The sequence below is a fragment of the Mesoplodon bidens genome (genome assembly GCF_964165515.1).
Source record: "Mesoplodon bidens genome assembly, chromosome: 11".
NCBI classification, from domain to species: Eukaryota; Metazoa; Chordata; class Mammalia; order Artiodactyla; family Ziphiidae; genus Mesoplodon; species Mesoplodon bidens.
In genome coordinates, this window is record NC_138167.1 from 11,528,400 (window position 1) to 11,555,748 (window position 27,349).

Consider the following 27,349-nt stretch of genomic DNA (forward strand, 5'->3'; position numbering starts at 1 on the left):
TGAACCATCAGTTCAGGTCTCAAATTATCATCAATACATATTACAAGAGCTCTGGCCTGGGACCTGGACTGGTCCCTTTTCCCTACTCCTGCCATCAGAAGTGAGGGACTAATCCCATGTTCATCTCCCTCAAGAGGGCTATGTCAGAAGACACATGTTCTTAGGTTGGTCACATTGAAAGCAAAGGATACTGATCACTGACTCAACAGCTTTTTTAGTTTTAGTTCCTCAAAACAGAGCAATCGCAGAAAGAAGCACCTCTTAGCACTTAGCAGATACTAATAAGTACAAGGCTACCTCTGCTTTCTTGAAACAGTATTTGCTCCACATTTGCTTTTGTTTTTTCATCTTCTAAGATAGCCACATCCAGAACTTTAAAAATTTTCCTACTTATGATTTGTATGAATGGTTCAAAGGTAATGAAGGAACAGAAAATATTCTTCAATTTGAACATCAGTTTTTATTATATGGAACACCTAATGAGGAAATAATAATGATATTAAATGTCATTTTAAAGTTTTTTATTAAAAGAAAAAATGGGAACTTCATGGTAAGATTTTTAGTAAAAATAATGCAGTAAAGTCCTGCTTTGTCATACACTCTGTGCTCCCACCAAAAAGTGAAAAGAAAAACAGAAGTATATTTCCAGGCTCAAAAATAAGATAGATGTCTCCATTAATCAGAAACTCAAAGTAGGGAAGTAGGCTGAAGTCATGGGGCCCCTGTGCTCTGGGTCTGAAAGGAGATAGTACTGAATCTGGGCCCCGTAGAGGAGGAAGTCTTGAGTTGCTCTACATTAGATATGGCCCAGAGCCAGACTCTTTGCTTGGAGTAAAGATTCTTCCTGCTTGTGAAGAAAAAGCACATATGGAGGCCTAAGGATACAGGCAAGGGCCACACATTCTTACTATCAAGGGCCAAGCTTAGTTACCCTCTGACTCAAGGAATGAATTTGTGAAAACCACTATACCATCCACAATATGAAGAGCCCCAAAATAATGTTATATGCCCTGGTTCTAGACTGCAGATTCTGGTGAGCTGAAAGGATGCTAAACTGCTTCAAAGCAGTGAGGAAAGAACAAGAAATGGGGCAATGAGAAATCAAAATTTGGCCTAGGGCTTATATTTTAGAACAGACAAAGAAATCTATGCTAAAAAAGATAGGCATCAAAATTATTATAACATTTTGTATTATATTTTATGTAGCAATGTAACAAAAATTTACAGTATGCTATGATATACAAAGTGATAAATGAAAGAATTACACATATTAAAAAAGAATTAAGGAATAATGAAACAAAAATTGGCAAAAATAAAACAGAAACATACAGAATAAATATAAATTTTAAAATTTTAAAATAAAAAATACAATCATTTAATTTAATATTTTAATTGGTTAAACTAGGTAAAATTAATTTAATTAATCAAATTTAATGTTAATTAATTGAAAATCTTCAATAGATGGGATAAATTCTGTACTAATAAAAATTAAATAAAGTCAGTAAATTGAAAGATGATACTGTGTCATTGTCCCATGATTTAGCACAGTGAGACAATACTCCCACAGGTATGGAGGTGGAGAGATTCTAACTAAGGAGATTAAGAGATTAAGAAAAATATGGAAGGGATGATTGGCATAATATTTGAAGAACTCATTATGGGAATTTCCAAGACTTGAAGAATGACATGAATCCACAGATTGACAAAGCATTCCAAGTACCTAGACCATAATTCAAAACTAAGACCATACCTAGATATGTGATGGTGAAACTGCAGATGATCAAGCATAAATAAAAATAAATTAGAAGTTTAGAAGATACTAATGGACAAAAAGCATAGTATCCACAAAGGAATAACTATTAGACTGACAGAAGCTTTCTTTTCTGCAATAATTGGTGCAAGAAGACAATGGAGCATTATCCTCAAAGTGCTGAGGGGAAATCAGACTACCCAGAATTCTATATCCAGCTAAACTACATCAAGAATAAAGAAAATTTTTTTGTATACAGAGCCTAGGAGAATTTAACACCCATACTCTAACTTAAATAACTATTAAATTATATGTTTCAGCAAGAAGAAAAATGTATCCGGATGAAAGGCACAGTACACAATAAAAAATGACAATGGAGAAATGGTATATGACAAAGGTTGCATTAGAAATTAGCAGGAAAATATGGAAAAAGAATCCATGAAACAGGCAAGGGTATCAAACAAATGATTTGAAGAAAAAGGAAGCCGAATGACAGATAAACATATGAAAAGATATTCAATCTTTTCTTGAACAGGAAATTAAGAGACAAAATTTCACAGGCTTCAGTGACAAAAATTAAAAAGACTGGACTTCCCTGGTGGCACAGTGGTTAAGAATCCACCTGCCATTGCAGGGGACACAAGTTCGAGCCTTGGTCTGGGAAGATTCCACATGCTGCGGAGCAACTAAGCCCGTGCGCCACAACTACTGAGCCTGTGCTCTAGAGCCCGTGAGCCACAACTACTGAGCCCACATGCCACAACTACTGAAGCCCACAGGCCTAGAGCCTGCACTCTGCAACAAAAGAAGTCATCACAATGAGAAGCCCATGCACCGCAGTGAAGAGTAGCCCCCACTCACCGCACCTAGAGAAAGCCCATGTGCAGCAATGAAGACCCAACACAGCCAAAAAAATAAATTAAATTAAATAAATTAATTAAAAATAAATAAAAAGACTGATACAAGCAAGTGTTGGAAAAAGAATATGGAGAAATAAGAACTATCACACACAACTGATAGATAATTGACATCAAGTTAGAAAACATTTTCACAATATCACAAACAGTTGAAGATGTGCATACTCTACTATCCAGGATTTCCAAGCTAAAGAAACATGTCCCAAAACATTTATTGCAACATTATTTGCAAAAGTGAGTGATTGAAAACAACGTATATAACAACAACAACAAAAAAAAAACAGATAAATTATATTGTTTGTATAGTTGTAAAATGGATACTAAATTTTCTAGAGGTACATCAAGATGGACAAATCTCAAAAACGATGTTAGGTGACAAAAAGTAAGCTGACGAATCATACGTACAATATGATACCATCAACATAACATTTTAAAGTATGTGAAGTAATAGTCCATATGAATATTGGACACTTACAAATATAAAAGTGAAAAACATGCATGGAAAGAGAAATACCATATTCAGAGTAATAATTTACCTCTGGCCAAATTATGGGAGGCAAATGGGATCAGGGTAAGTTATATGAGGGAGTTTCAACTATATTTTGTAATGATTAATTTTTTTAATTAAAAAGGAGAAACTAAAGACAAAAAAGTAATAAATGAAGATAATAAATGATTTCTATTTTTAAACAACTACATTTCTCTGTCCAGTCTCACCTGGTTCCTAAAACAAGAAAGGGAAGTATAACAGGGTAGTTGGCAGAGAAAGGAGTAATGAATTAGATCAAGATTTTACCTTGTCATCACTGAAAAACACATGAGTAATTACAGCTATGGTTTATGCCACATCCCTTAATTTTTCAAAAAGAAAAACAGTGAGGGAAGTAACTGGAGGGATGGTAAAATATTTCTAGAGAATGCATTCGAGTTCTAGAAAACAGTAATTCTTGTATTGAATATACCTCAAAAATGCCTGGGTATGGACTTTAGAATTTACAGCTGACCTGGGTTATATATGTTGAAGTTGAGGGAAATACAGGAAGCAAACAGGTAAGTAGGCATTTAAAAAATTCTCTTAGTTTAAAATTTAAGTAGTTGGCACAGCTAACAGAAAAATCACAAAATAAAATATCTATGCTCTAATCCTCCTGTATCTCTTGAATTGCAAAGTTTGACTATGGCTTTGATGTGCAGACTTCCTAACTCAGGGCATGAAAGATTGAGTGGACCTCTAACTTCTCTTTCCAGTAGACAGACCCCTGGTGAGGATGTGAAACTGGGCTGCAGCAGTGGAAGAGTTATGGCTCTGTGACTGCTGTTTGCTGTTAGCTTTCATTTTGTTTCTCATATCCAGAGTCAATAAGTGGATTGTGTAGACTCCCTGGGTTAGTAATTAGACTGAGTTGGAAGAAAGATCTTCAAATGGTTCAAGACTGCTCTGGGATTAATCAAAGAGAAATACTCAGCGTCTTCAGGGCTTGGTTTGCTGATTTCTTTACATGACACTTAAGTGAGTTCACTCTGTTCTCCCTTTAAGTACAAAAACCAAGGATGAGACAAAGATAAAATAGAAACATTCTAACCAGAGAACATTGCACATAGTCTACAGGGACATGATCCCAATATATGTTGCAATCTGAAGGCCTTCCAACTTTTTTATAGACGTTGGCTTGGTTTATGAGAAAATTCCAGGAAAAAATTAAGAATTTTAACATGTATTTTCAGTCTTCCCTGGATCTCATCAGTCAAAAGCAAAAATAGGTTGAGATACTGAAGAACAAAATGAAAGATATTTAGCTACAGATTGAGACAAAGTAGGTAATTATTTGTTGAATGAACCAAGTCAATTTTGTTTTCTTATGTTATTGAAACTGAAAATTTCAAAGTATAAAATTTAAACTAAGGATATTTCATTTAGGCTATAGATGTCCAAGAATACTCTCAATTCTAAAATTTTGAATTAAAATCATTTTTTCTATAATACAAGAGTTGACTCCAAGCCAAATTATTTAAAATATTTTCTTGAACGAAATGAATGCAAGTAAAACTTATCCAGTAGTTCCTACTGAAGAGTGAGGGGCCTCTGGCACTTTACAAGACTTTGGCTGAAGTGTGGGATGTGGAGGAGATGCAGACATACATCAATCACAGTTATTAAAAAAAATGAGGGGCTTCCCTGGTGGCACAGTGGTTGAGAGTCCGCCTGCCAATGCAGAGGACACGGGTTTGTGCCCCGGTCCAGGGAGATCCCACATGCTGAGGAGCGGCTGGGCCCGTGAGCCATAGTCGCTGAGCCTGCGCATCCGGAGCCTGTGCTCCACAACGGGAGAGGGCACAACAGTGAGAGGCCCAAGAGTATTTACAAAGTTTTGTAATGAATTAACAACTCGTGCAAAATAGAAATAAACATTTTTAAATTTCTGTAGAAAGAATAGTTTGATAAACATCATAAACTACAATCCTCACAACATAGGATGGTTTGCAATGTTATACTTAACATAAAATAAGTGCTAAGTTCACACAAAGAAATAACTGATTATTGAAACATTTATCTTTGGTTAGAGCCAAAATGTATTTTCTGCTACTGGTCTATTATTAATGTCAAATTTTCTTGGCTTGGGGAAAAGAAAAATGAACTAGGAATCTGGAGATGTCTGCCATGTCCTTGTTAAATTAACTTTGACAAGTAATTTAAAGTCTGAGTTATCATTATTTTTATATGTTGAATGATGATATTAATATTTGCTCTTCCTAGATCTCAGGGTTATTGCAAAAGGCAAATGGAAAAATGAATCTGAAAGTTCTTTGAAAGGCAGAAATCACTATTTAAAATATGCATTATTAATTACTGCTAAGGAGAACACTCAACTCAGGAGACTGAAGAGTTTAGTGTCTTACAGATAATAAAAATATGTGTAAAATTCTAATAGGTGTAATCCTTGGCCCTTCCAACTATTGATAATGGCCTTTTGCTCTTTTCTTAATTCCCCTTTCTCCATTAACTTTCCTTCTGCAGAACCTCTTCCCATAACCAGTGTTTCAATATATGACTATAAACCTTCTCCTGAAACAGGAGTCCTGTTTGAAATTCATTATCCAGAAAAATATAACGTTTTCACAAGAGTAAACATAAGCTACTGGGAAGGTAAAGACTTCCGGACAATGCTATATAAAGGTAAGAGGCAAAAGGAAGATGAAAAATGATGACTATTACTTTTACATGATTTTTGCCAAATGGTCTTGCTCTTGCTCTGAAGAGGTCTTATAATTCACCATTTGGTCATAAATGAACTAATAAAAATAGCTACTGATGCGTGAAAATATTGTTATGAGGAGTCTTAGAATGTCTCGTCCTTTAGAGTCATGTGTCATGCGTAAGCATAAGAAAAACGCAAATTATTGTGACTCACATGTTATTCCTGCCAAATATTATTCCTGCATGTCTGGTGCAGGAAACAAATTCAGACTTAAATTTAGAAGCACCTCACTTAACCATTTCTTTCTGAGTGTTTTAGGGCACTTCTAGAACTGGGAAGCTAGAGAGGTGCCTTTCACAATGTTTCACTTGGAGATGGTCCAAGATTTTTCTCAAACGCAAAAGACAATGCTTTTTAGTTCTTTTGTATATATTTATCTATATGACTAGCTAAATGATTGCATTAATATACAAAAATTGGTTTCACGATTTTTACTGGCTTGATGGGATCTTGAGAGAGAGGAGAGCCTAGGGGAATTAATAATTTTGAAAGAACTCAACTTTTCAGGGGCAGAGGCAGGTCAAGAGGGAGAGGGATAGGGCAAGAAGGAGGGATGGCCTTTGGGGACTGAACTGGTGAAACGTAAATATTCTCAGGACCCAGCACCATAATATTTATCTGCAGAGAGTGTAGATGATGGTCTCAAATTTGACTAGTTGTAACTGGAAACTAAGTAGAGGACAGGTACTCAACCACATAGGGCATGATATCCAGAAATATCTCACTTTGACTTGCTGCTTTTACAAACTCCTGAATCTCCCATGGATTTTTTTCAATGAGACATTGTTTAAAATATATGCAGTGAATTTACAGGGTTTTTAAACTTAAAAAAAAATATCAAATAAACATAAAGAGACTCCATAAATTACTGCATTCTTTATTTTGAATGAAAACAGATTACCTGCAAATTAATAATTGGGACCTTATTTGCTTTTTTATCACATGCAAATATAAGTTCAGAAATAATTGAAAAGTAGTCACTGAAACTTTTGTTGAGCTAAATGCCATGAGTTTAAAAATAAGTTCATTAATATGCTCTCTTTTTAAATTTAATTAATTTAAAATTAATTTTGGTTTTTCATTCAATAAGTGGTACTTTTTGTTTCTCTCATTTCTAACTTGGATTGGATTTTTAATTTTATTATTATTTTCCAAATAAAATGTTTTCCAAATAAAATTCAAAGGTTTTATTTTCAAGCAGGTCCTATCCACCAAATAACAGACAAACTGTTTTATTTTTTAAATAGGCTATATTCTACAAGTGAGACTAGTGAAAACATTTCTTGTAAAATTATTTTTTCCTAAGTCGTAAATTGACAAAATACCTTGGGTTTTTATCTTAAAGGAAATGGCTAGCAGAAACTTAATCTCTACAATTTCTATATGTTATCTTCTCCACTTAATACACCAAATGTCCTTATAATAAAATTTTAATTCCAATTGTATCCAATTCTTGCAGAAAAAAGCCTTTCAGTTTGTGTCAAAAAAAATCCAAATTTTCATCTCTAGCCTTATATCAATTTTTTATTACTGACCATGCCGGAAGTTGCAGGAAATATTATTTTATGGATAGTTAGTCATAATTGTTCAGAACTTTCTAGAAGTGTGTGGCATTTAGGAAACTGAAATTTTAATATAATTGGTTTTTTTTCTCAGATTTCTTTAAGGGAAAAACAGTATTTAATCACTGGCTGCCAGGAATATGTTATAGTAATATCACCTTTCAGCTGGTATCTGAGGCAACTTTTAATAAGAGCACTCTTGTGGAGTACAGCGGTGTCAGTCATGAACCCAAACAGCACAGAACTGGTAAGTCTTCCAAAGAATCAAATTTAGTGAAAAAATAATTAAATTATATGTTGTTATATATATACTTCCTATCATTCTAAGGAGAATTCTGTTCCAGAGCTAAGAAAGAAAATAAATATGTATTTTAGTAATCTAAAACAAATTTTCTATCAATGTAAAAGGAATTGAGCAAAATATTCAATTTGAAAAATTTTAAATATGTCAATGTAATCTTTGAATTTAAAAAATTGTGTGACACTACCAAAAGTTATAATTAAGTAATTTAACTGGATCAAGTGCACAACATTTATTCTATAACCTGACAAAATATTCATCTGACAGAAGAACAGATGTGAGAGGTTCTACTACAGATTATCAGATTATTAATTTTAGTAGCATCACTAAAATGAAGCACAATCATAGGATGGATGGATGGATGGATAGACAGATGGTAGGTAGACGGAAGAATGTATGGGTGATATAAATATACACATACTAAATGCCCATTGCCAATACCAATATGACTGATATTTTTTCATGCCTAATGTCCTTAAGTATTCCGTAGGAATGCAGGAGACACAATTCATACAAACATTGGGAATGTGTTATAATAGATCACCTCTGAGACCCTGCCATTCTGAAATTCTAAGATGTGTTGACAAATCCGAATTCTCATTAATTAGGCCAAAGCAAAGAAAATATTTCAGCTAAATTTTATTCACCTCACATCAACATCTAAGATTCTACTTGTAGTTTTCATTATTCAAGTAAAGAAACTAATTGAGCATCTTTTACCTGGGAGTTGTTTAAAGTACTGGGAGAGATGAAGACAAAGTCTGGTGAGATGGTTCCCTGTTCTCAAAAATGGTAGAGGTACTACTGGCACTCATACAAGGCAGAATGCAATAATAAATATTATTAAAGAGGTACAAACTTATATAACAGCACAAAGGAGGGAAAGATTAATTTTTATTAGAAGAGGTGAGAGTCGAGCTGCTATTTGCAGGGTGCATACAATCTTTTGCAGGTGGAGACCATGCAGTGTGCCTTCATAATTTTCTACCACTACAAAAGTATGATTCCATAGTTCATAAACTCATTTTGTGTACATAGATTTTATTTTAGAGAGATGAGGAGTGAAGCCGTATTTCCAACATGCATGTTATTGTTTCTGAAGGCAATTCAGTCATTTAACTCTTCTAAGTGCAACTATGTCATAGGGAGTATTTTTATCTTGATAGCTATAAAAACACTATAGTTGCTTTTTTTGGAAGAAAGATCTAGTGACAGAGACTCAGTTTTTAAAAAAGGAGATTGTGATAAGCTGAAAAATATGTATGTAACTCTACTTTGAAAGTGGTTAAATCACCACTTGGACAAACATAGTATCATGAATTAATGTATCAATATTTGAAGTGTGACTGGTGATAAGCTAATGTGTGCACATTGTGTACAAAATCTTAGATGTATGTGTACTTGAAACCACACTTGTTCTTGATGTAAATTATCTATACAGTAAAAGTAAAACTAAACTCTACTTTCTAAATCTGCTTGTATGTTTGACTCATTAATAGATTAAGTATTCATTATAATAGTTAAAAATACTTGAAAATGATAATTCTCTCTCTTACAGTCCCTTATCCTCCTCAAAATATCTCAGTTCGTATAGTAAACTTGAACAAAAACAACTGGGAAGAACAGAGTGGCAGTTTCCCAGAGGAATCGTTCATGAGATCACAAGATACAATGGGAAAAGACAAACTCTTCCATTTTACTGATGACACTCCTGAAATTCCCTCTGGCAACATTTCCTCTGGTTGGCCTGATTTTAACAGCAGTGACTATGAAACGACATCCCAGCCATATTGGTGGGACAGTGCATCTGCGACTCCTGAAAGTGAAGATGAATTTGGCAGTGTTCTTCCCATGGAATATGAAAATAACAATACACTCAGTGAGACTGAGAAAGCAACGACCAGCTCTTTCTCTTTTTTCCCTGTCCAAATGATACTGAGTTGGTTGCCACCAAAACCACCCACTGCATTTGATGGGTTCCATATCCACATGGAAAGAGAAGGTAAAGTAATAGGAAATCAGAGGAAATAAGTAATGGTGCAAAGGAAAGGAAATTGAAACTTTTAAAAATTACATTTAGAAAGAAAGACTGATGGTAGACAGTTAATATCTAAAGAAAGATGGTAAAGAAAAGGAAGAATTTAATGGAGTATCCAATGCAGACAGAAACCAGAAAACAAAAATGAACAGTTTGGGTCAGAATCTGGTTTGGGTAGTTCATACACTGCAAGTACAGGCAACTGTATACATTTCATTACCTGACGTTTCACGTACCCCAGGCAACTGAGGAAACTTTATATTTAGAAAGATTTTGAATTAAGGTTCTAACCATAACAAATTACAAAATATCCTGGAGAAATATTCTGTTTTCCAGTACACACATTTGTGAAGCATGCAGCAAAACAATCTTGCTGACAACCTGGCTACTTTCCCAAGAGTATCAGACCTGTGTCCTGCTTATCAAGCTACTCTTATTCCCCTTAGCAGTTGCCCCCTGGAACCAGCACCACTCACATTTTCCCAAAGAGAAGCTGGTTGTAGAATAGAAAATACATAGCAACTGGTATTTCCACTCTAGCTACTATATTATATATTGTATTCACTTAGCAACTGAGAGTTATTCCTTATATTTAACCAACTAATTTATGAAAAGCAGGGCCACAGCATTCAGTAAATTTGGATCATGAATCATATGTGAATTGTTGTTTGGTAGGTTTTCATAGTTATTTGTTGTTTGTGTTGTTTTATGCTTTCCAGTCTAGTAGTCTGGGTAGCAAAAGTTGTCAAGTTGTCAAAATCTGAGGTTAAATTGACAGCTTTATTTATAGGATAAGGTATGCAAATCATGTAGTCTTATATATGACATATTGTTTGCCCCCATTTTATTCAATAGAATGAAATACAAGATCTGTGAATTCCTCTATACTAGAGTATAGAGCAATCAACCATACCCAAATATTATATAACATTGAAATCCTTTTTCATCTCCAATTATTTGAGTCAAAATTCTTAACATTTGCCTGAAATTACTTGTATTAAAAAAAGTTCCCTTAATCTGTCTTTTATTTTTCTATTCCTCAATATATTCTATGGAAAATAGGGTCTTATAATTCATAATTTTTTGTAATGCTTATTTCCATGAAGGTTCAATCATGCTTTTATCTGACTGTGGTGTGTTGTGTTACAGTCACCAAGTGATAACAACTTCAAATGAATAAGCAGCAGGAGGTGGACTCTGAAGCAATGCAAAAATCATTTTTACCTTTAAAATTTCTGAAAGCAAACCAATGAAGCAAAAATATTACAAGTGTCAGAAAAATATATCCAGAGGATTATTTCTAAATAGAGATAATTCAATATATTTTAAGACACTTATGGATATTTAATGCTACCACAAATAACTTATACAACATTTGGTACTGTTTTTTAATCCTTTATATCCAAATGAGAACGTTGATTATTGCTATTTTTTCCTAACATTATACTTCTATTTTGTGTATATAACTTTATTGGTTGACAGTATGTAAGAATGCAGTATATATCCATCCCTAGTTTTGTTGATTAGTGCACCATATTTTATTTGGTTATTTAAAACTATTGTAAAAAATAACTTGAACTCTTAGTCACCTTTTTAATAGTAATTTTAGAGGTATAATTCAACTTAAGAAAAGGAAGGAGGAAAAATTTTAAAAATACTTTTTTTTAAATTAATTGACTTCTATAGCCAAGACTGTTCCAGATATCAATTCATATATATTCTCTTTTTTATACATGATTTAGAAAACTTTACTGAATATTTGACAATGGATGAAGAAGCACACGAATTTGTTACAGAACTGAAGGAGCCTGGGAAATATAAGTTATCTGTTACAACCTTCAGTTCCTCAGGATCTTGTGAAATTCGAAACAGCCAGTCAGCAAAATCACTCAGTTTTTATATCAGTAAGTACCAAAGAGATTATTTTGCACTTACAGAGGAGCTAGAAAAATGGAACTGGTGAGATTAATGACACTCAGGCATCAATTATGCATCAAACCTTAGAGACCCTGAGAATTCTTCAAGATCATGAGAGGCCCGGATCCATGAGATTTTGACAGCAGGAAAATATATGTATGTTTCATAGTAGCAAAACTACCCAGGGATTTAACTTGAGGATATTTTAAAATTATTGTGATAATTGAACATTTATTAAACTGACCTTCCACACTAGTGATAACAAAGTCTCCAAGGACGTGGACACATAGTTTGAGAAAGAGGACTTTTGTTGAAAGCCATAATGAAAATTGATATTGTTGGTCTGTGTGGAAAGTCTCATTAGAGTATTGAGCTTATGGAGCTTGAAAGAAAGAGAGAGATTCAGGTGTAGTGAGACCTAGGTGGTCTCCAAAAGTTAGCACAAGACTAAGCTAGAGCATCATGAATACTCCAATATCAAGTCTTAGGGTATCTTCTACCAATTCCATCAGGGATAATAGCAGAGCAATAACTAGCCTCTAAAAGCTACACACATAGTGTATGTCTGTAATGTTTTTTGCTAATCTGACTATGCTTACCAGAAGTTTAGAGGCCAAAAACCAGTTTCCTAGCTTATCAGGAGTTAAATGTGCCTCTGATCAGCAGAAAGAAGAACCAGAAGGGAATGGATAAAAACTGAGTTCCAAGAAGGAGGATCACCATACTCTATCTCCTCCTTCAAAAGCAAATTACCGTTTTGCCCCTAGGTTCTTCATGACATTTTTTTTTTTAATTCCGTATATATGTGTTAGCATACGGTATTTGTCTTTCTCTTTCTGACTAACTTCACTCTGTATGACAGACTACTTGAGAATGGACTTGAGGATATGGGGAGGGGGAAGGGTAAGCTGTGACAAAGCGAAAGAGAGGCATGGACATATATACACTACCAAACGTAAGGTAGATAGATAGTGGGAAGCAGCCGCAGAGCACAGGGAGATCAGCTCGGTGCTTTGTGACCGCCTGGAGGGGTGGGATGGGGAGGGTGGGAGGGAGGGAGATGCATGAGGGAAGGGATGTGGAAACAGATGTATATGTATGACTGATTCACTTTGTTATAAAGCAGAAACTAATAAAAAAAAAAGCAAATTACCACCTTTCATCAGAGGATCCTCAAAAAGATGGACAGGGGAAAGAGGAGGAGGGCAGAGAGAAGAGGTCAGTTTACTTAGCAGCTTAAAAATGTTGAAAATATCCCATATAACAATTTTACTTAAGAAACCAAAAATGTCACCACTGGTGAAAAGGCTTGAAATATGCACTGAATATGCAGAAAAAATATCTGTGATTGCCTTGCATGTCTTTCAGTTATGGGCAATCTTTGATGTGACATCACTTGAGAATGAGAGCAAAGTTTAGTATCCAGTTCTTCCCATGAGGCTAAATATGTTTCATTAACCCAGAGATTTCCTTGTCTGCCAGCAGAGATCCACTGCAAGTTACAGGAAAACTCCCACAACTCTTCTGGCAATTAGCTCTTCCCTCCTCTGAATTTCTACTGTGTTTCATAGTGCACAAGACAAAATACAGAGCTTATCTGAGTGTGGTATTTTTCTAGATGTATTTTATTTGTGTACATCCTGCTTCTCATACCAAATTACAAAACCCTAGGCTAGGGTTAAACTCTTTGCTTATTTGTTAATTCTGTTGTACATTCGACAAATATTTATTGAACCACTTTCCAGTGTCAAGCACTCTGCCCTGTTCCTAGAGTATCCAGTTGACCAGAGCTGCTGAGAAGGTGTCAGAATTGCTCAAACATATGATTATTTCAAAAAGATGCATATTAATGCTCATCTAGGAAAATATAGGGCACTAGAAATTTTGCTATTTCTCTGCCAATAAAAATCTTTTTAGAGCTTCAGATATGATGTTCTGTGGTAATGAGTTATTCAGGTGTACTCTGTATATGCCTTTGATTTTAAAAGGATACTGAATTTGTGTAATTTTGAAGGTTTTACTCAGAGATAAAAATTAAGGTAGAAATTTATATTAGTCTCCCAATAGCCTCATGAAGGGAATATTTCTCTTATCCCCAGTTTTCACTTGAAAAAAATACTGAGTCACAGAAAGTTTAGCGAATTGGTGTCAGAAGAAGAAATATTCTTCTAGAAATACTCTAGAAATATTTAATAGCAAAGTCCATTTCCATGGAGCCTGCAGTGACCTATTACCTTGGGTTGATTATCGGGTCAGTCCTAATGTAAAGCCATTAAGTGAGTGAATTCGTTTTGCCTCCCCCCACCTTCTCTCTCCATGCCCCCACTACCCCAGTAATCATCATAACAGTAATAACACTTCACATTTAGATAGTTCTCTAACACGTTATAATCTCATTTGATCCCATTTGATCCCAGTCCTGTGAAGTAGACTAATCAGAGAGTATCATGATAAGTTATCACAAAGCCCCAACCCAGGAGACAGGAGTTCTAGGTTGGTTCCCAAGCATTACTAGCTCCATGACATTGGGCAGTTCATTCACATCTCTGGGCTCCAGTTTCTTCATCAGTAAAACAAGGCATTGAAAATCTAAAGTCCTTTTCAATCCTAACATTCTATGATTTGTCCATTTGACAGATGCAATGACTGAGATTCAGAGAAGTTAAGTCATTTGCCCAAGCTTACATTGCTAATAATGAGCAAAACTGAGTTTGGGGCCAACTTTCCTATCTCCAGACCCATGCTTTTCACTCTTTCATAGTGGTCCAGGAAGTTTTATGCAGGGGTTAAGAACGTGGATTTTGGAACCAGACTTCCTGTGCATGAATCCCAGCTCTACTTGTGCTATCTCTGCCTCGGTTTCCTCATCTGAAAGTGAAATCAATCCTAGTACTTATCTCATAGGGTAGTTAAGAAAATTAAAGGATTAAAATATGCAAACACACATAAACTTAAAACAGAGCCTGGCACGCAGCGAGTCCTACAACTCTTTGCCATCATCATTATTATTATCATTTTATTGTTGTTTTTTCCCTTGCCCAATTAACCATGAGCCTGGGACTGCCCTCCCCAATGAGCCGCTTGCTCCTTCCCCTCTCCCGGGCTCAGGAATACAGCTTCCTATGAGGGAACTGAGAAATGTATACTAAGCAAATAAAAGAAGTTGCACATTTGCATTTTAACAGTGCCTTTCGGGAGATAATAATCACCTTAACATTGCTTGGGTCCTCATGATGTGTCAGGCACTGTGCTAATAACCACTTTGGAAATTTAAGAGAACAAAGCTAATGGCGGGCACTTTCAGGGAGATATTTTATAATGAGGAGCCCACCGTGTCCTCAAGTTATCAGCCAGGTTTCTGCCAGCTTCTATAATTGAGCCCGTCTGTTGCTTGTTTCTTCTCTAAGGTAGTCACACCCTGCCTCTTTGATCCTGCTGTCACCAAATTTAAAATTTTCACATGACTCTAGTAGAGGCTAATTTGAATCTCAACATAATTATTTCTAGAGACTGAAGATCCTAACAGCAAAGGAATTATGAATACTCATGAAATGCCACACTGCCACACATACTGTTTGTTAAAAGAGAAGTAAATTCTCTCTGGTGAAGAACTTACCAGAATAATCTCAGAGGCACGTAACAACTGAAGTGGAGCTTCTGTCTCTCAGTAGAACTGGTTTGGTTGCTGCTGCCAGGCTGTTGCTTAGGTCAACGGGGAGGTCACCCAGTGGAGACTGTAGCTAAGCAGAGAATGTAAAGACCTGCCAGCCTGGCTGCCAGTCTTACTTGGAGTATCTCTGTAAGGGCAAAAAGGGAAACAACATGATTTTTAAAACTCGAATCTTGTACCTCAACCAGCTCAGCGTGAAACCTCCCTTGTGCTCTGCTTTGATGTCCAGGCCCTTCAGGAGAGTGGATTGAAGAACTCACTGAGAAGCCCCAGCATGTAAGTGTCCACGTTCTAAGCTCAACCACTGCCTTGATGTCCTGGACTTCTTCCCAAGAAAACTACAACAGCACCATCGTGTCCGTGGTGTCACTCACCTGCCAGAAACAAAAGGAGAGCCAGAGGCTAGAAAAGCAGTACTGTACTCAGGTAAAGGAATGGAAGGGCAGACTGGCTCACTCGCTTCCTGCAGCCCAGCCTTGCGGGGGATGCAAGGGGGCCGCCAATGGCAAGAAGCTGTGCTGAGGTCTCCCAGGTGCATCCCCGGCAGTGTTACCAAGAGTGGGGGAGGAGCTAGGAAATCAATGCCCGAGGCTCTTCAATCGCAGTCGCCTTCCTTTTCCCTCTTAGAACCGCCATCTTCCTTTTACTTAATTCCTCATTCAAGAGAATATACTGAACATCTACGATGTGCCAGGTACTGGGATAGATGGTGGGGATCTAGACAATTCTTACACGTCTTGCTTTTGCTGAGTTTATAATCTAGTGAGAACAATGGTAAGGGAACCTATAATTACTGCAGAGTATAAAATAAGGCCAAGGCTGAAAGTAAATGATCGAGAGGCCATATGAGCTCACAGAAAGAAGGGCATGGATAAATATGGATTGGGGCAAGAGGATTTGGAAACTGCTCAGAACTTCCCCCAGGGGAGGAGATAACAAAGCAGAAGGTTTGGGGGAGGTTTTGTTTGCTTGTTTTATTTTTTTTCCCATTGTTTCTTGTTATTTTAACTGTAAAATAAGGCATGCTCATTGAAAAAATAATTCAAAAATTTAAAGTACATAAAGTGAAAAACTGCCCCCTCACTAATCATAACTGAAGAGTTTTGAAGGATAAATAGGCGTTAGCTGAGCACAAGGGAGTGGGAAGGGCAAGTGGAAACACATGGGAATCAGTAGGTCTGGGGGTGGCTATGGAATGAACACCACGCCCAATCATCAGTCCTGAATGAAACCACCAGCCTGGGCCCCAGAGCAGACTTTGCTCTCAGATGCCCTAAATACCCACAGGAATCATGGAGCCCTGGATTTATTTTTTTCATAGGATCAAAGGTACTGATTCTTGGTGTCTTACAAACACAGTATTTTCTTGCCTAAAGGAAAAAAATTAAATTTTCAATATGTGTGGAGTACACTGGAAATATAATACGCAGTCAAAAAAGATGTTTGCTGTGTGAAAGCTATTTAGAGTGTTTCTATTTATCCCATGAAAATTAGGCATTTAGTGTAATTCAAAGAGTGAAAAATTTTTAATTAATAAGATGAATTCAGGAATCACAGCCTTTGGAGCTGTTGAAAGCCTTAGAGTGCTGAGATAAGCCCAACTTGAAGATGAGGCTATCTCTCAGCTTGAATTAATGAGTAAATATGCTAAACAGTTTAACTAGTAATCACAGCTCACTGAGAAGCTTATTAGCTTCCTTCCCTGAGGGTATGAAGTATGACTGACTCTGCATTAATAGAAAATGTGTCGTGTCTGCAGGACGTGACCTAGAACTTGACTGCTCTCAGGTGTGGTTCTTCTTGTCCCACCTAATGTGTAAGTTACATATCTTAACATAGAAACCAAAGGCTAAAAGTATAAATAGACATTGTAAATTATAAATGAACCAGAAAAGGCTGGTCTAAGTGCACTTTGACAATGGCTTCTTGAAATGTAGACATGAAACTGTTAAGGATTATAGGCAAGGAGGCCAGTATGTGAAGTGGAGGGTGGGAACTAGACCACTGTGCTAGGTGTTATCTCAATTACTGCAAGAAGACTGTGTTATTATTACATCATTATCATTACACACACACACACATACACACACACACACACAAACACACATTTTCAAAGAAGGAAACATCAGTGCAAAAATCTCAAAAATTGGCCGAGATTCACGTACCCATTAATCAAAGGAATCCAGAAGACATTCTCTCCAGGATTGGTCTGACTTAGGTTATTTCTTGAAGCAAGCATTATCCAGAAAGAAAAAAATAATAACATTTCTTTAGTTCTATAGTCAATGGTACGGTGCTATGTTAAACAGAAAATTCAAAACGCAGCTCAAAAATGAGTGATTCCAAAGCCAAACACAGATGAATAATTAATCACAATGTTTCACTCTCTTACACTTTCATTCTCCTTACTTCTTCTCTACCGTTATCTCATCACCTGTACCATAGGATCATTGCTGTACCGATTACCTAGATCATTCATGAGATTCGCCGCTATTGCCCCTGCTCTGCCCCACAGCTTGATTGATTTCTGTGTTCTATAGCGGGTCCTGTGTGAGATGCTAGAAATAAGAACAAATTTGATTTGAACCTTGACTTCATGAAGCTTAGAGTCTGGCCTTGCATGTAGGTACATTGGTACCCCTTAATTTGAATTTGTCCTCATTATGTATATGTTCTTCCTGTCTGGTTTTTTGTTTTGTGTGTGAGTTTATAAGCAAGTGTTTGTGGAAAAGGGAGTTTTGTGATGTAACCCTTCTAACAACCATTGTAGTGCTATTCATTAATAAACCTATGTTGATTTGTTAAACATAAAGCCAGTGCTCAATCAGTTTTACATGAAGGACCCAGTCAATTCTTTGAAGTAAGTGTGCTTCTGGCATTTTCTCCAAAGACTCACACACAGTCGTGAATTTCAGAATTAAGAAGCATCATGTAATATATGGATGCACATTTATTTTTATATGTGATCTGCTTGGTCCATAAAAGTTTGGTGACAATTTATAGGAATGTATAACTAAGTGACTAAATCAGAAAGAAAGACCAATCGATCTATTAGCTTTACAAAAGAGGAAATGATAGAGCTAAGAGGCCGAATATTTAAAAGACCTGCCCAAAGTCACACAACTGATGAGTATCAGAGCTGAGACCCCAGCTCAATTGATCTGACTTCCAGGAAAGTGTTGTTTCTGGCGGATTGCAGGTGATACACTAGGGGAAGGTCACCCTTACCGCTCCTCTTGATAGAGTCAAGAGTACTGAATAAAAGCATAGACTCTAGAATTAAACAGACTTGGGTTTCAGACCTGAATTTAACAGCTTCCAGCTCTGAGTCCCTTTCTTTATAAATCTTAGCGTCTTAATCTGTAATGTAAGGAGAAGCATATCCAACCCCATAGAGTTGTAACAAAGATAAAAGGACTTGATTCTTAATGCAATGTCTGGAACATAGTAATGTGCACAAGATTGTTAACTTTTATTATTATGCAGACCTAACTGGATACTCTTTGTAACAAGGCAAGAAGATAAAGAGGTTCTAGAGGTTCTCTGTAGAAAGCAGAGTAACTGTAATAAATGTACAGAAAGGGCTAATGGAAAGAGGATCACCTAATATAGAAATAAGACCATTTCAGCCTGAAAGGAACTCTCACCATCATCTAGTTTAACCTCATTATTTCACAGTCTATCAAATATTGCCTATGTTCTGTGGTACAACTTTCCTTCTGTTTATTTAACTGAGGAGGGATAGGACTGGTGCCTAGCTGGAGGTATATTAGGCTGAACCGAATTCTCTGGAATGGAGACTAAGCCAGTCAGAAATGAGAGAGAGAAAACATTGGATTGCAAAGATGGGGTGAAAATTAGGGGAGGAGTGTGGAGTAATCTTCTAGAGAATAAAGCACATGTTATTTAGTAAGTAGCATACAGGAACCTTTCCCCTGCCCACCTCCAGTCCACCCCTAAATAAGTCCAGGATAAACAAAAAGGTATGAAAGAATAGAAATGATATAGGTAGCTCAGCAAATATTCAAAAGTTAGGGGGAAATTAGTTTATAATTTGTCACCAAGGTCATGTGCAATATCATTTGCCTTCTCATTTTTTTAGTAGTGTAATATATATACACATTGTTGATTCTTATTTTTTTAAAGGCAGTGTAATTATCTTAAGATGAATTTATTATGAGAGTATATTTAAGTCGTTATAATTCCAGGAAGTCATTTGAATAATTAAAATCAACAACTGCCTAAAATATTATCAAACCAAAGAAACTTTAACCTCACCCTGAAACAATCTACACTCTGTGTTATTCTAAATATTCTAAATGAGTGATTAATGAGCAAGGTTCGATTTGCAGGTATGTTCACATGTCTACAATGCTTGTGAAGTTTAAAAGAAAAGTTTGAGGCAATGTCAATAATATAATACTTTTTGGTTCAATATCATATTATTTATGTATATATGTGTCAAGGAGGGCCTAGAAGATTGCCTGCCAAAAAGTGGGAAATGGTGAGAGGAGGGCAGAAAGACTTCCAAAATTGACTTCATTTGCTCTTCTCTGGTGTAAGCAATTTTTACAATGATCATTATTAGTTTTATTACTTAAAAATACATGCTAAAGAAATAAAACAGTACTGCTGGCTCTGCAAAACATCTGTGTTCTTATGCGTAGTTTGTCTCTTCAGGAAGTGCTCTATTAGATGAGATGTCAGACTTTGTTTAGATGGCTTCCAGGAGAATCAAAATTCTAAAACATGGGCAAGAAATACTGACATGAGTGTAAATAGGAAAGAAAAGGTGGAAATGCTCATTTATTAACTCAGTTTAATCTTATTTTGATCAAGTTATTGGAAGAGAAATTTTGGTGTGCTGTTTCCTTACTTACATGTAGAACAAGTTGTACCAGTTCAAATTATACAATTTCTACTGTGTAGAATTATTGTTTAGTATTGGAAAAGTTTAACATTTATATCATATAACCAAAACTATGTTTATTCTTAAAATCATGATGAGACACAAAAAACTTACAGCATAGGTAAGTTGTCAACAATATTCTTCTTCATTGATTCATGCTCCTTTCTGTAGCAATTTTACAATTTTAGGGACTCTAGATGCCAAAAAGTTAATGAGTAATAAGAGTTAACTTTATTAATACTCTAGTTTAAGGATCCTAACACTCTACTAGGTATATTACCTATAGTTTATCAATGAGGAAGTCAAGGTAAGACTTATAAAGAAATTAAAAATTACATATAAATTCCCATGCTTACAAGGTGTGGAGTCAGGATTTGATCTCAGGCAGTCTAATAGAGAACCTGTGTTGGTTCCACTAAGCAAAACTGTCTAAAATATCAGAGGGACTAAAGGGCAAAGCAGCACATTTCTTTTCTTTCTTTTTTTTTTTTTACATCTTTATTGGAGTATAATTGCTTTACAATGGTGTGTTAGTTTCTGCTTTATAACAAAATGAATCAGTTACACATATACATATGTTCCCATATCTCTTCCCTCTTGCACCTCCCTCCCTCCCACCCTCCCTATCCCACCCCTCTAGGTGGTCACAAAGCACCGAGCTGATCTCCCGGTGCTATGCATCTGCTTCCCACTAGCTATCTATTTTACGTTTGGTAGTATATATATGTCCATGCCACTCTCTCACTTTGACACAGCTTACCCTTCCCCCTCCCCATATCCTTAAGTCCATTCTCTGGTAGGTCTGTGTCTTTATTCCTGTCTTAACCCTAGGTTCTTCATGACATGTTTTTTTCATAAATTCCATATATATGTGTTAGCATACGGTATTTGTCTTTCTCTTTCTGACTTCACTCTGTATGACAGACTCTAGGTCCATCCACCTCATTACAAATAGCTCAATTTCATTTCTTTTTTTTTTTTTTTTTTTTTTGCGTTACGTGGGCCTCTCACTGTTGTGGCCTCTCCCGTTGCGGAGCACAGGCTCTGGACGCGCAGGCTCAGCGGCCATGGCTCACGGGCCCAGCCGCTCCGCGGCATGTGGGATCTTCCCAGACCGGGACACGAACCCGCGTCCCCTGCATCAGCAGGCGGACTCTCAACCACTGCGCCACCAGGGAAGCCCTCATTTCTTTTTATGGCTGAGTAATATTCCATTGTATATATGAGCAGCACATTGCTTAACCTATTAGTTAAACATCAATTCTTATGCATGCCAATATTCAATATTAATAAATACATTTTACTCATCTGTCTGTTCACACTACTTTTCTCTATATGGTAGTTTTTCCATAGCTAGAAGATATTTTTTAAAGGAACAGTAGAAGATCTCATGTAAATGAGAGATGTTCTCTACAACATTATTTTATTGGATCACAGTAGCCTTTCAAAGTGCTAACTGCTGTTACCTTTTTTATTGAAGTATAATAGATTCACAATATTATATTAGTTTCAGCTATATAGCATAGTGATTCAATATTTTTTAACATTTTTATTGGGGTATAATTGCTTTACAATGATGTGTTAGTTTCTGCTTTATAACAAAGTTAATCAGCTATACATATACATATATCCCCATATCCCCTCTCTCTTGCATCTCCCTCCCAACCTCCCTATCCCACCCCTTTTGGTGGTCACAAAGCACAAAACTGATCTCCCTGTGCTATGCAGCTGCTTCCCACTAGCTATCTATTTATACTCAGTAGTATATATAAGTCCATGCCACTCTCTCACTTCGTCCCAGTTTACACTTCCCCCTCCCCATGTCCTCAAGTCCATTCTCTACGTCTGTGTCTTTATTCCTGTTCTGCCCCTCGGTTCTTTAGAACAATTTTTTTTTAAAGATTCCATATATATGTGTTAGCATAGGGTATTTGTTTTTCTCTTTCTGACTTACTTCACTCTGTATGACAGACTCTAGGTCCATCCACCTCACTACAAATAACTCAATTTCGTTTCTTTTTATGGCTGAGTAATATTCCATTGTATATATGTGCCACATCTTCTTTAGCCATTCATCTATTGATGGACACCTTAGGTTGCTCCCATGTCCTGGCTATTGTAAATACAGCTGCAATGAACATTGTGATACATGACTCTTTTTAAATTATGGTTTTCTCAGGGTATATGCCCAGTAGTGGGATTGCTGGGTCATATGGTAGCTCTATTTTTCATTTTTTAAGGAAGCTACATACTGTTCCCCATAGTGGCTGTACCAATTTACATTCCCACCAACAGTGCAAGAGGGCTCCCTTTTCTCCACGCCCTCTCCAGCATTTATTGTTTCTAGACTTTTTGATGATGGTCATTATGACCAGTGTGAGGTGATACCTCATTGTAGTTTTGATTTGCATTTCTCTAATGATTAGTGATGTTGAGCATCCTTTCATGTGTTTGTTGGCAATCTGTATATCTTCTTTGGAGAAATGTCTATTTAGGTCTCCTGCCCATTTTGGTTTGGGTTGTTTGTTTTTGTGATTTTGAGCTGCATGAGCTGCTTGTAAATTTTGGAGATTAATCCTTTGTCAGTTGCTTTGTTTGGAAATATTTTCTCCCATTCTGAGGGTTGTCTTTTCGTCTTTTTTATGGTTTCCTTTGCTCTGCAAAAGCTTTTAAGTTTCATTAGGTCCCATTTGTTTATTTTTGCTTTTATTTCCATTTCTCTAGGAGGTGGGTCAAAAAGGATCATGCTGTGATTTATGTCATAGAGTGTTCTGCCTATGTTTTCCTTTAAGAGTTTTATAGTGTCTGGCCTTACATTTAGGTCTTTAATCCATTTTGAGTTTATTTTTGTGTATGGTATTAGGGAGTGTTTAATTTCCTTCTTTTATTCCAGTTTTCCCAGTACCAATTATTGAAGAGGCTGTCTTTTCTCCATTGTATACTCTTGCCTCCTTTATCAAAGACAAGGTGACCATATGTGTGTGGGCTTATCTCTGGGCTTTCTATCCTGTTCCATTGATCTATATTTCTGTTTTTGTGCCAGTACCATACTGTCTTGATTATTGTAGCTTTGTAGTATAGTCTGAAGTCAGGGAGCCTGATTCCTCCAGCTCCATTTTTGTTTCTCAAGATTGTTTTGGCTATTCGGGGTCTTTTGTGTTTCCATACAAATTGTGCAATTTTTTGTTCCAGTTCTGTGAAAAATGCCATTGGTAGTTTGATAGGGATTGCATTGAATCTGTAGATTGTTTTAGGTAGTACAGTTATTTTCACAATGTTGATTCTTCTAATCCAAGAACATAGTATATCTCTCCATTTGTTTCTATCATCTTTAATTTCTTTCATCAGTGTCTTATAGTTTTCTTCATACAGGTCTTTTGTCTCCTTAGGTAGGTTTATTCCTAAGTATTTTATTCTTTTCATTGTAATGGTAAATGGGAATGCTTCCTTAATTTCTCTTTCAGATTTTTCGTCATTAGTGTATAGGAATGCAAGAGATTTCTGTGCATTAATTTTGTATCCTGCTACTCTGCCAAATTCATTGATTAGCTCTAGTAGTTTTCTGGTAGCATAATTAGGATTCTCTATGTATTGTATCATGTCATCTGCAAACAGTGACAGTTTTATTTCTACTTTTCCAGTTTGGATTCCTTTATTTCTTTTTCTTCTCTGATTGCTGTGGCTAAAACTTCCTAAACTATCTTGAATAATAGTGGTGAGAGTGGGCAACCTTGTCTTGTTCCTGATCTTAATGGAAATGGTTTCAGTTTTTCACCATTGAGAATGATGTTGGCTGTGGGTTTGTCATATATGGTCTTTATTATGTTGAGGTAGGTTCCCTCTATGCCTACTTTCTGGAGAGTTTTTATCATAAATGGGTGTTGAAATTTGACAAAAGCTTCTTCTACATCTATTGAGATTATCATATGGTTTTTATCCTTCAATTTGTTAATATGGTGTATCACATTGATTGATTTGCATATAATGAAGAATCCTTGTATTCCTGGGATAAACTCCAGTTGAACATGGTGTATGATCTGTTTATGGGCTGTAAACAGCCCATGGTTTATGGGCTGTTGGATTCTGTTTACTAGTATTTTGTTGAAGACTTTTGCATCTATGTTCATCAGAGATACTGGCCTGTAGTTTTCTTTTTTTGTGACATCTTTGTCTGGTTTTGGTATCAGGGTGATGGTGGCCTCGTAGAATGAGTTTGGGAGTGTTCCTCCCTCTGCTATATTTTGGAAGAGTTTGAGAAGGATAGGTGTTAGCTCTTCTCTAAATGTTTGATAGAATCGCCTGTGAAGCCATCTGGTCCTGGGATTTTGTTTGTTGGAAGATTTTTAATCACAGTTTCAATTTCATTGCTTGTGATTTTTCTGTTTATATTTTCTATTTCTTCCTGGTTCAGTCTTGGAAGGTTGTGCTTTTCTAAGAATTTGTCCATTTCTTCCAGGTTGTCCATTTTATTGGCATATAGTAACTTGTAGTAATCTCTCATGATCCTTTGTAATTCTGCAGTGTCAGTTGTTAATTCTCCTTTTGCATTTCTAATTCTGTTGACTTGAGTCTCCTCCCTTTTTTCTTGATGAGTCTTGCTAATGGTTTGTCAGTTTTGCTTATCCTCTCAAAGAACCAGCTTTCAGTTTTATTGATCTTTGCTATTGTTTCTTTCATTTCCTTTACATTTATTTCTGATCTGATCTTTATGATTTCTTTCCTTCTGCTAACTTTGGGGGTTTTTTGTTCTTATTTCTCTAATTGCTTTAGGTGTAAGTTTAGGTTGTTTATTTGAGATGTTTCTTGTTTCTTGAGGTAGGATTGTATTACTATAAACTTCCCTCTTAGAACTGCTTTTGCTGCTTCCCATAGGTTTTGGGTCATTGTGTTTTCATTGTCATCTGTTTCTAGGTATTTTTTAAAATTTCTTCAGTGATCTCTTGGTTATTTAGTAGTGTATTGTTTAGCCTCATGTTTGTATTTTTTACAGTTTGTTTCCTGTAACACAACCATAGTGCTGTGGTCAGAAAAGATACTTGATACGATTTCAATTTTCTTAAAATTACCAAAGCTTGATTTGTGGCCCAAGATATGGCCTATCTTGGAGAATGTTCCATGAGCACTTGACAAGAAAGTGTATTCTGTTGTTTTTGGATGGAATGTCCTATAAATATCAATTAAGTCCACCTTGTTTAATGTGTCATTTAAAGGTTGTGTTTCCTTATTTACTTTCATTTTGGATGATCTGTCCATTGGTGAAAGTGGGGTGCTAAAGTCCCCTACTATGATTGTCTTACTGTCGATTGCCCCTATTATGGCTGTTAACATTTGCTTTATGTATTGAGGTGCTCCTGTGTTGGGTGCATAAATATTTATAATTGTTAAATCTTCTTCTTGGATTTATCCCATGATCATTATGTGGTGTCCTTCTTTGTTTCTTGTAATAGCCTTTATTTTAAAGTCTATTTTGTCTGATATGAGAATTGCCACTCCAGTTTTCTTTTGATTCCCATTTGCACAGAATATCTTTTTCCATCCCCTTACTTTCAGTCTGTATGTGTCCCTAGGTCTGAAGAGGGTGTCCTGTAGACAGCATATGTACGGGTCTTGTTTTTGTGTCCATTCAGCCAGTCTGTTTCTTTTGGTGAGAGCATTTAGTCCATTTACATTTAAGGTAATTATCGATATGTATGTTCCTATTTCTATTTTCTTAATTGTTTTGTTTGTTATTGTAGGTCTTTTTCTTCTCTTGTGTTTCCTGCCTAGAGAAGTTCCTTTAGCATTTGTTGTAAAGCTGGTTTGGTGGTGCTGAATTCTCTTAACTTTTGCATATTTGTAAAGATTTTTAATTTCTCTGTCGAATCTTAATAAGATCCTCGCTGGGTAGAGTAATCTTAGTTGTAGGTTTTTCTCTTTCATCACTTTAAATATGTCCTGTGACTCCCTTCTGGCTTGCAGAGTTTCTGCTGAAAAATCAGTTGTTAACCTTATGGGGGTTCCCTTGTATGTTATTTGTTGCTTTTCCGTTGCTGCTTTCAATATTTTTTCTTTGTTTTTAATTTTTGATAGTTTGATTCATATGTGTCTCAGCGTTTCTTTTTGGGTTTATCCTGTATGGTACTCTCTGTGCTTCCTGGACTTGATTGTCTATTTCCTTTCCCATATTAGGGAAGTTTTCCACTATAATCTATTCAAATATTTTCTAACACTGTTTCTTTTTCTCTTCTTCTTCTGGGACCCTTATAATTCAAATGTTAGTGTGTTTAATGTTGTCCCAGAGGTCTCTCTGACTGTCCTCAATTCCTTTCATTCTTTTTTCTTTATTCTGCTCCCTGGCAGTTATTTCCACCATTTTTTCTTCCAGCTCACTTATCTGTTCTTCTGCCTCAGTTATTTTGTTATTGATTCCTTCTAGAGTATTTTTAATATCAGTAATTTTGTCATTCATCACTGTTTATTTTCTCTTTAGTTCTTCTATATCACTTTTAAATGTTTCTTGTATTTTCTCCATTCTGTTTCTGAGATTTTGGATCATCTTTACTATCATTACTCTGAGTTCTTTTTCAGGTAGCTACCTATTTCATCTTTTTTTTTTTTTTTTTTTTTTTAATGTGTGGTGCTATATTCCTGTCTTACTGGTTGTTTGGCTTGAGACGTCCAGCACTGGAGTTTGCAGGCATTTGGATAGAGCTGGGTCTTGGTGCTGAGATGAGGACCTCCAGGAGGCCTCACTCCGATTGATATTCCCTGGGCTCTGAGGTTCTCCTTTTGGTCCAGCAGTTTGGACTCAGAGCTCCCACCACAGGAACTTGGGTCCGACCTCCGGCCTGGGAACCAAGATCCGTCAAGCCAGTTGCTGGGCATTCCTCCTGTCCCCTTAGCTGTCCATGGTCCCCCACCAGTGCCTGGTAAGTGCCCTAGTTGTGAGGATACATGAATTCCACATCCTCTACTATGCCATCTTGACTCCCAGAATTAGCTTTTCTTTATATGTTTGGTAGAATTCCCCTGTGAAATCATCCAGTCCT

The 27,349-nt window shown here is 36.2% G+C and overlaps 1 protein-coding gene across 1 annotated transcript in view; it reads left to right on the plus strand.

Moving 5' to 3' along the window:
• PTPRO (protein tyrosine phosphatase receptor type O) overlaps nucleotides 1-27,349 on the plus strand; it is a gene marked incomplete at its 5' end in the record, with an annotated part of 220,369 nt that overhangs the window by 122,318 nt on the left and 70,702 nt on the right. Inside the window, 5 exons of the mRNA XM_081249297.1 lie at nucleotides 5,684-5,842; nucleotides 7,581-7,733; nucleotides 9,346-9,789; nucleotides 11,568-11,729; nucleotides 15,642-15,838. Of these exons, the coding sequence (XP_081105423.1) occupies nucleotides 5,684-5,842; nucleotides 7,581-7,733; nucleotides 9,346-9,789; nucleotides 11,568-11,729; nucleotides 15,642-15,838 (1,115 nt within the window). The remainder of the gene's footprint in view (nucleotides 1-5,683; nucleotides 5,843-7,580; nucleotides 7,734-9,345; nucleotides 9,790-11,567; nucleotides 11,730-15,641; nucleotides 15,839-27,349) is intronic.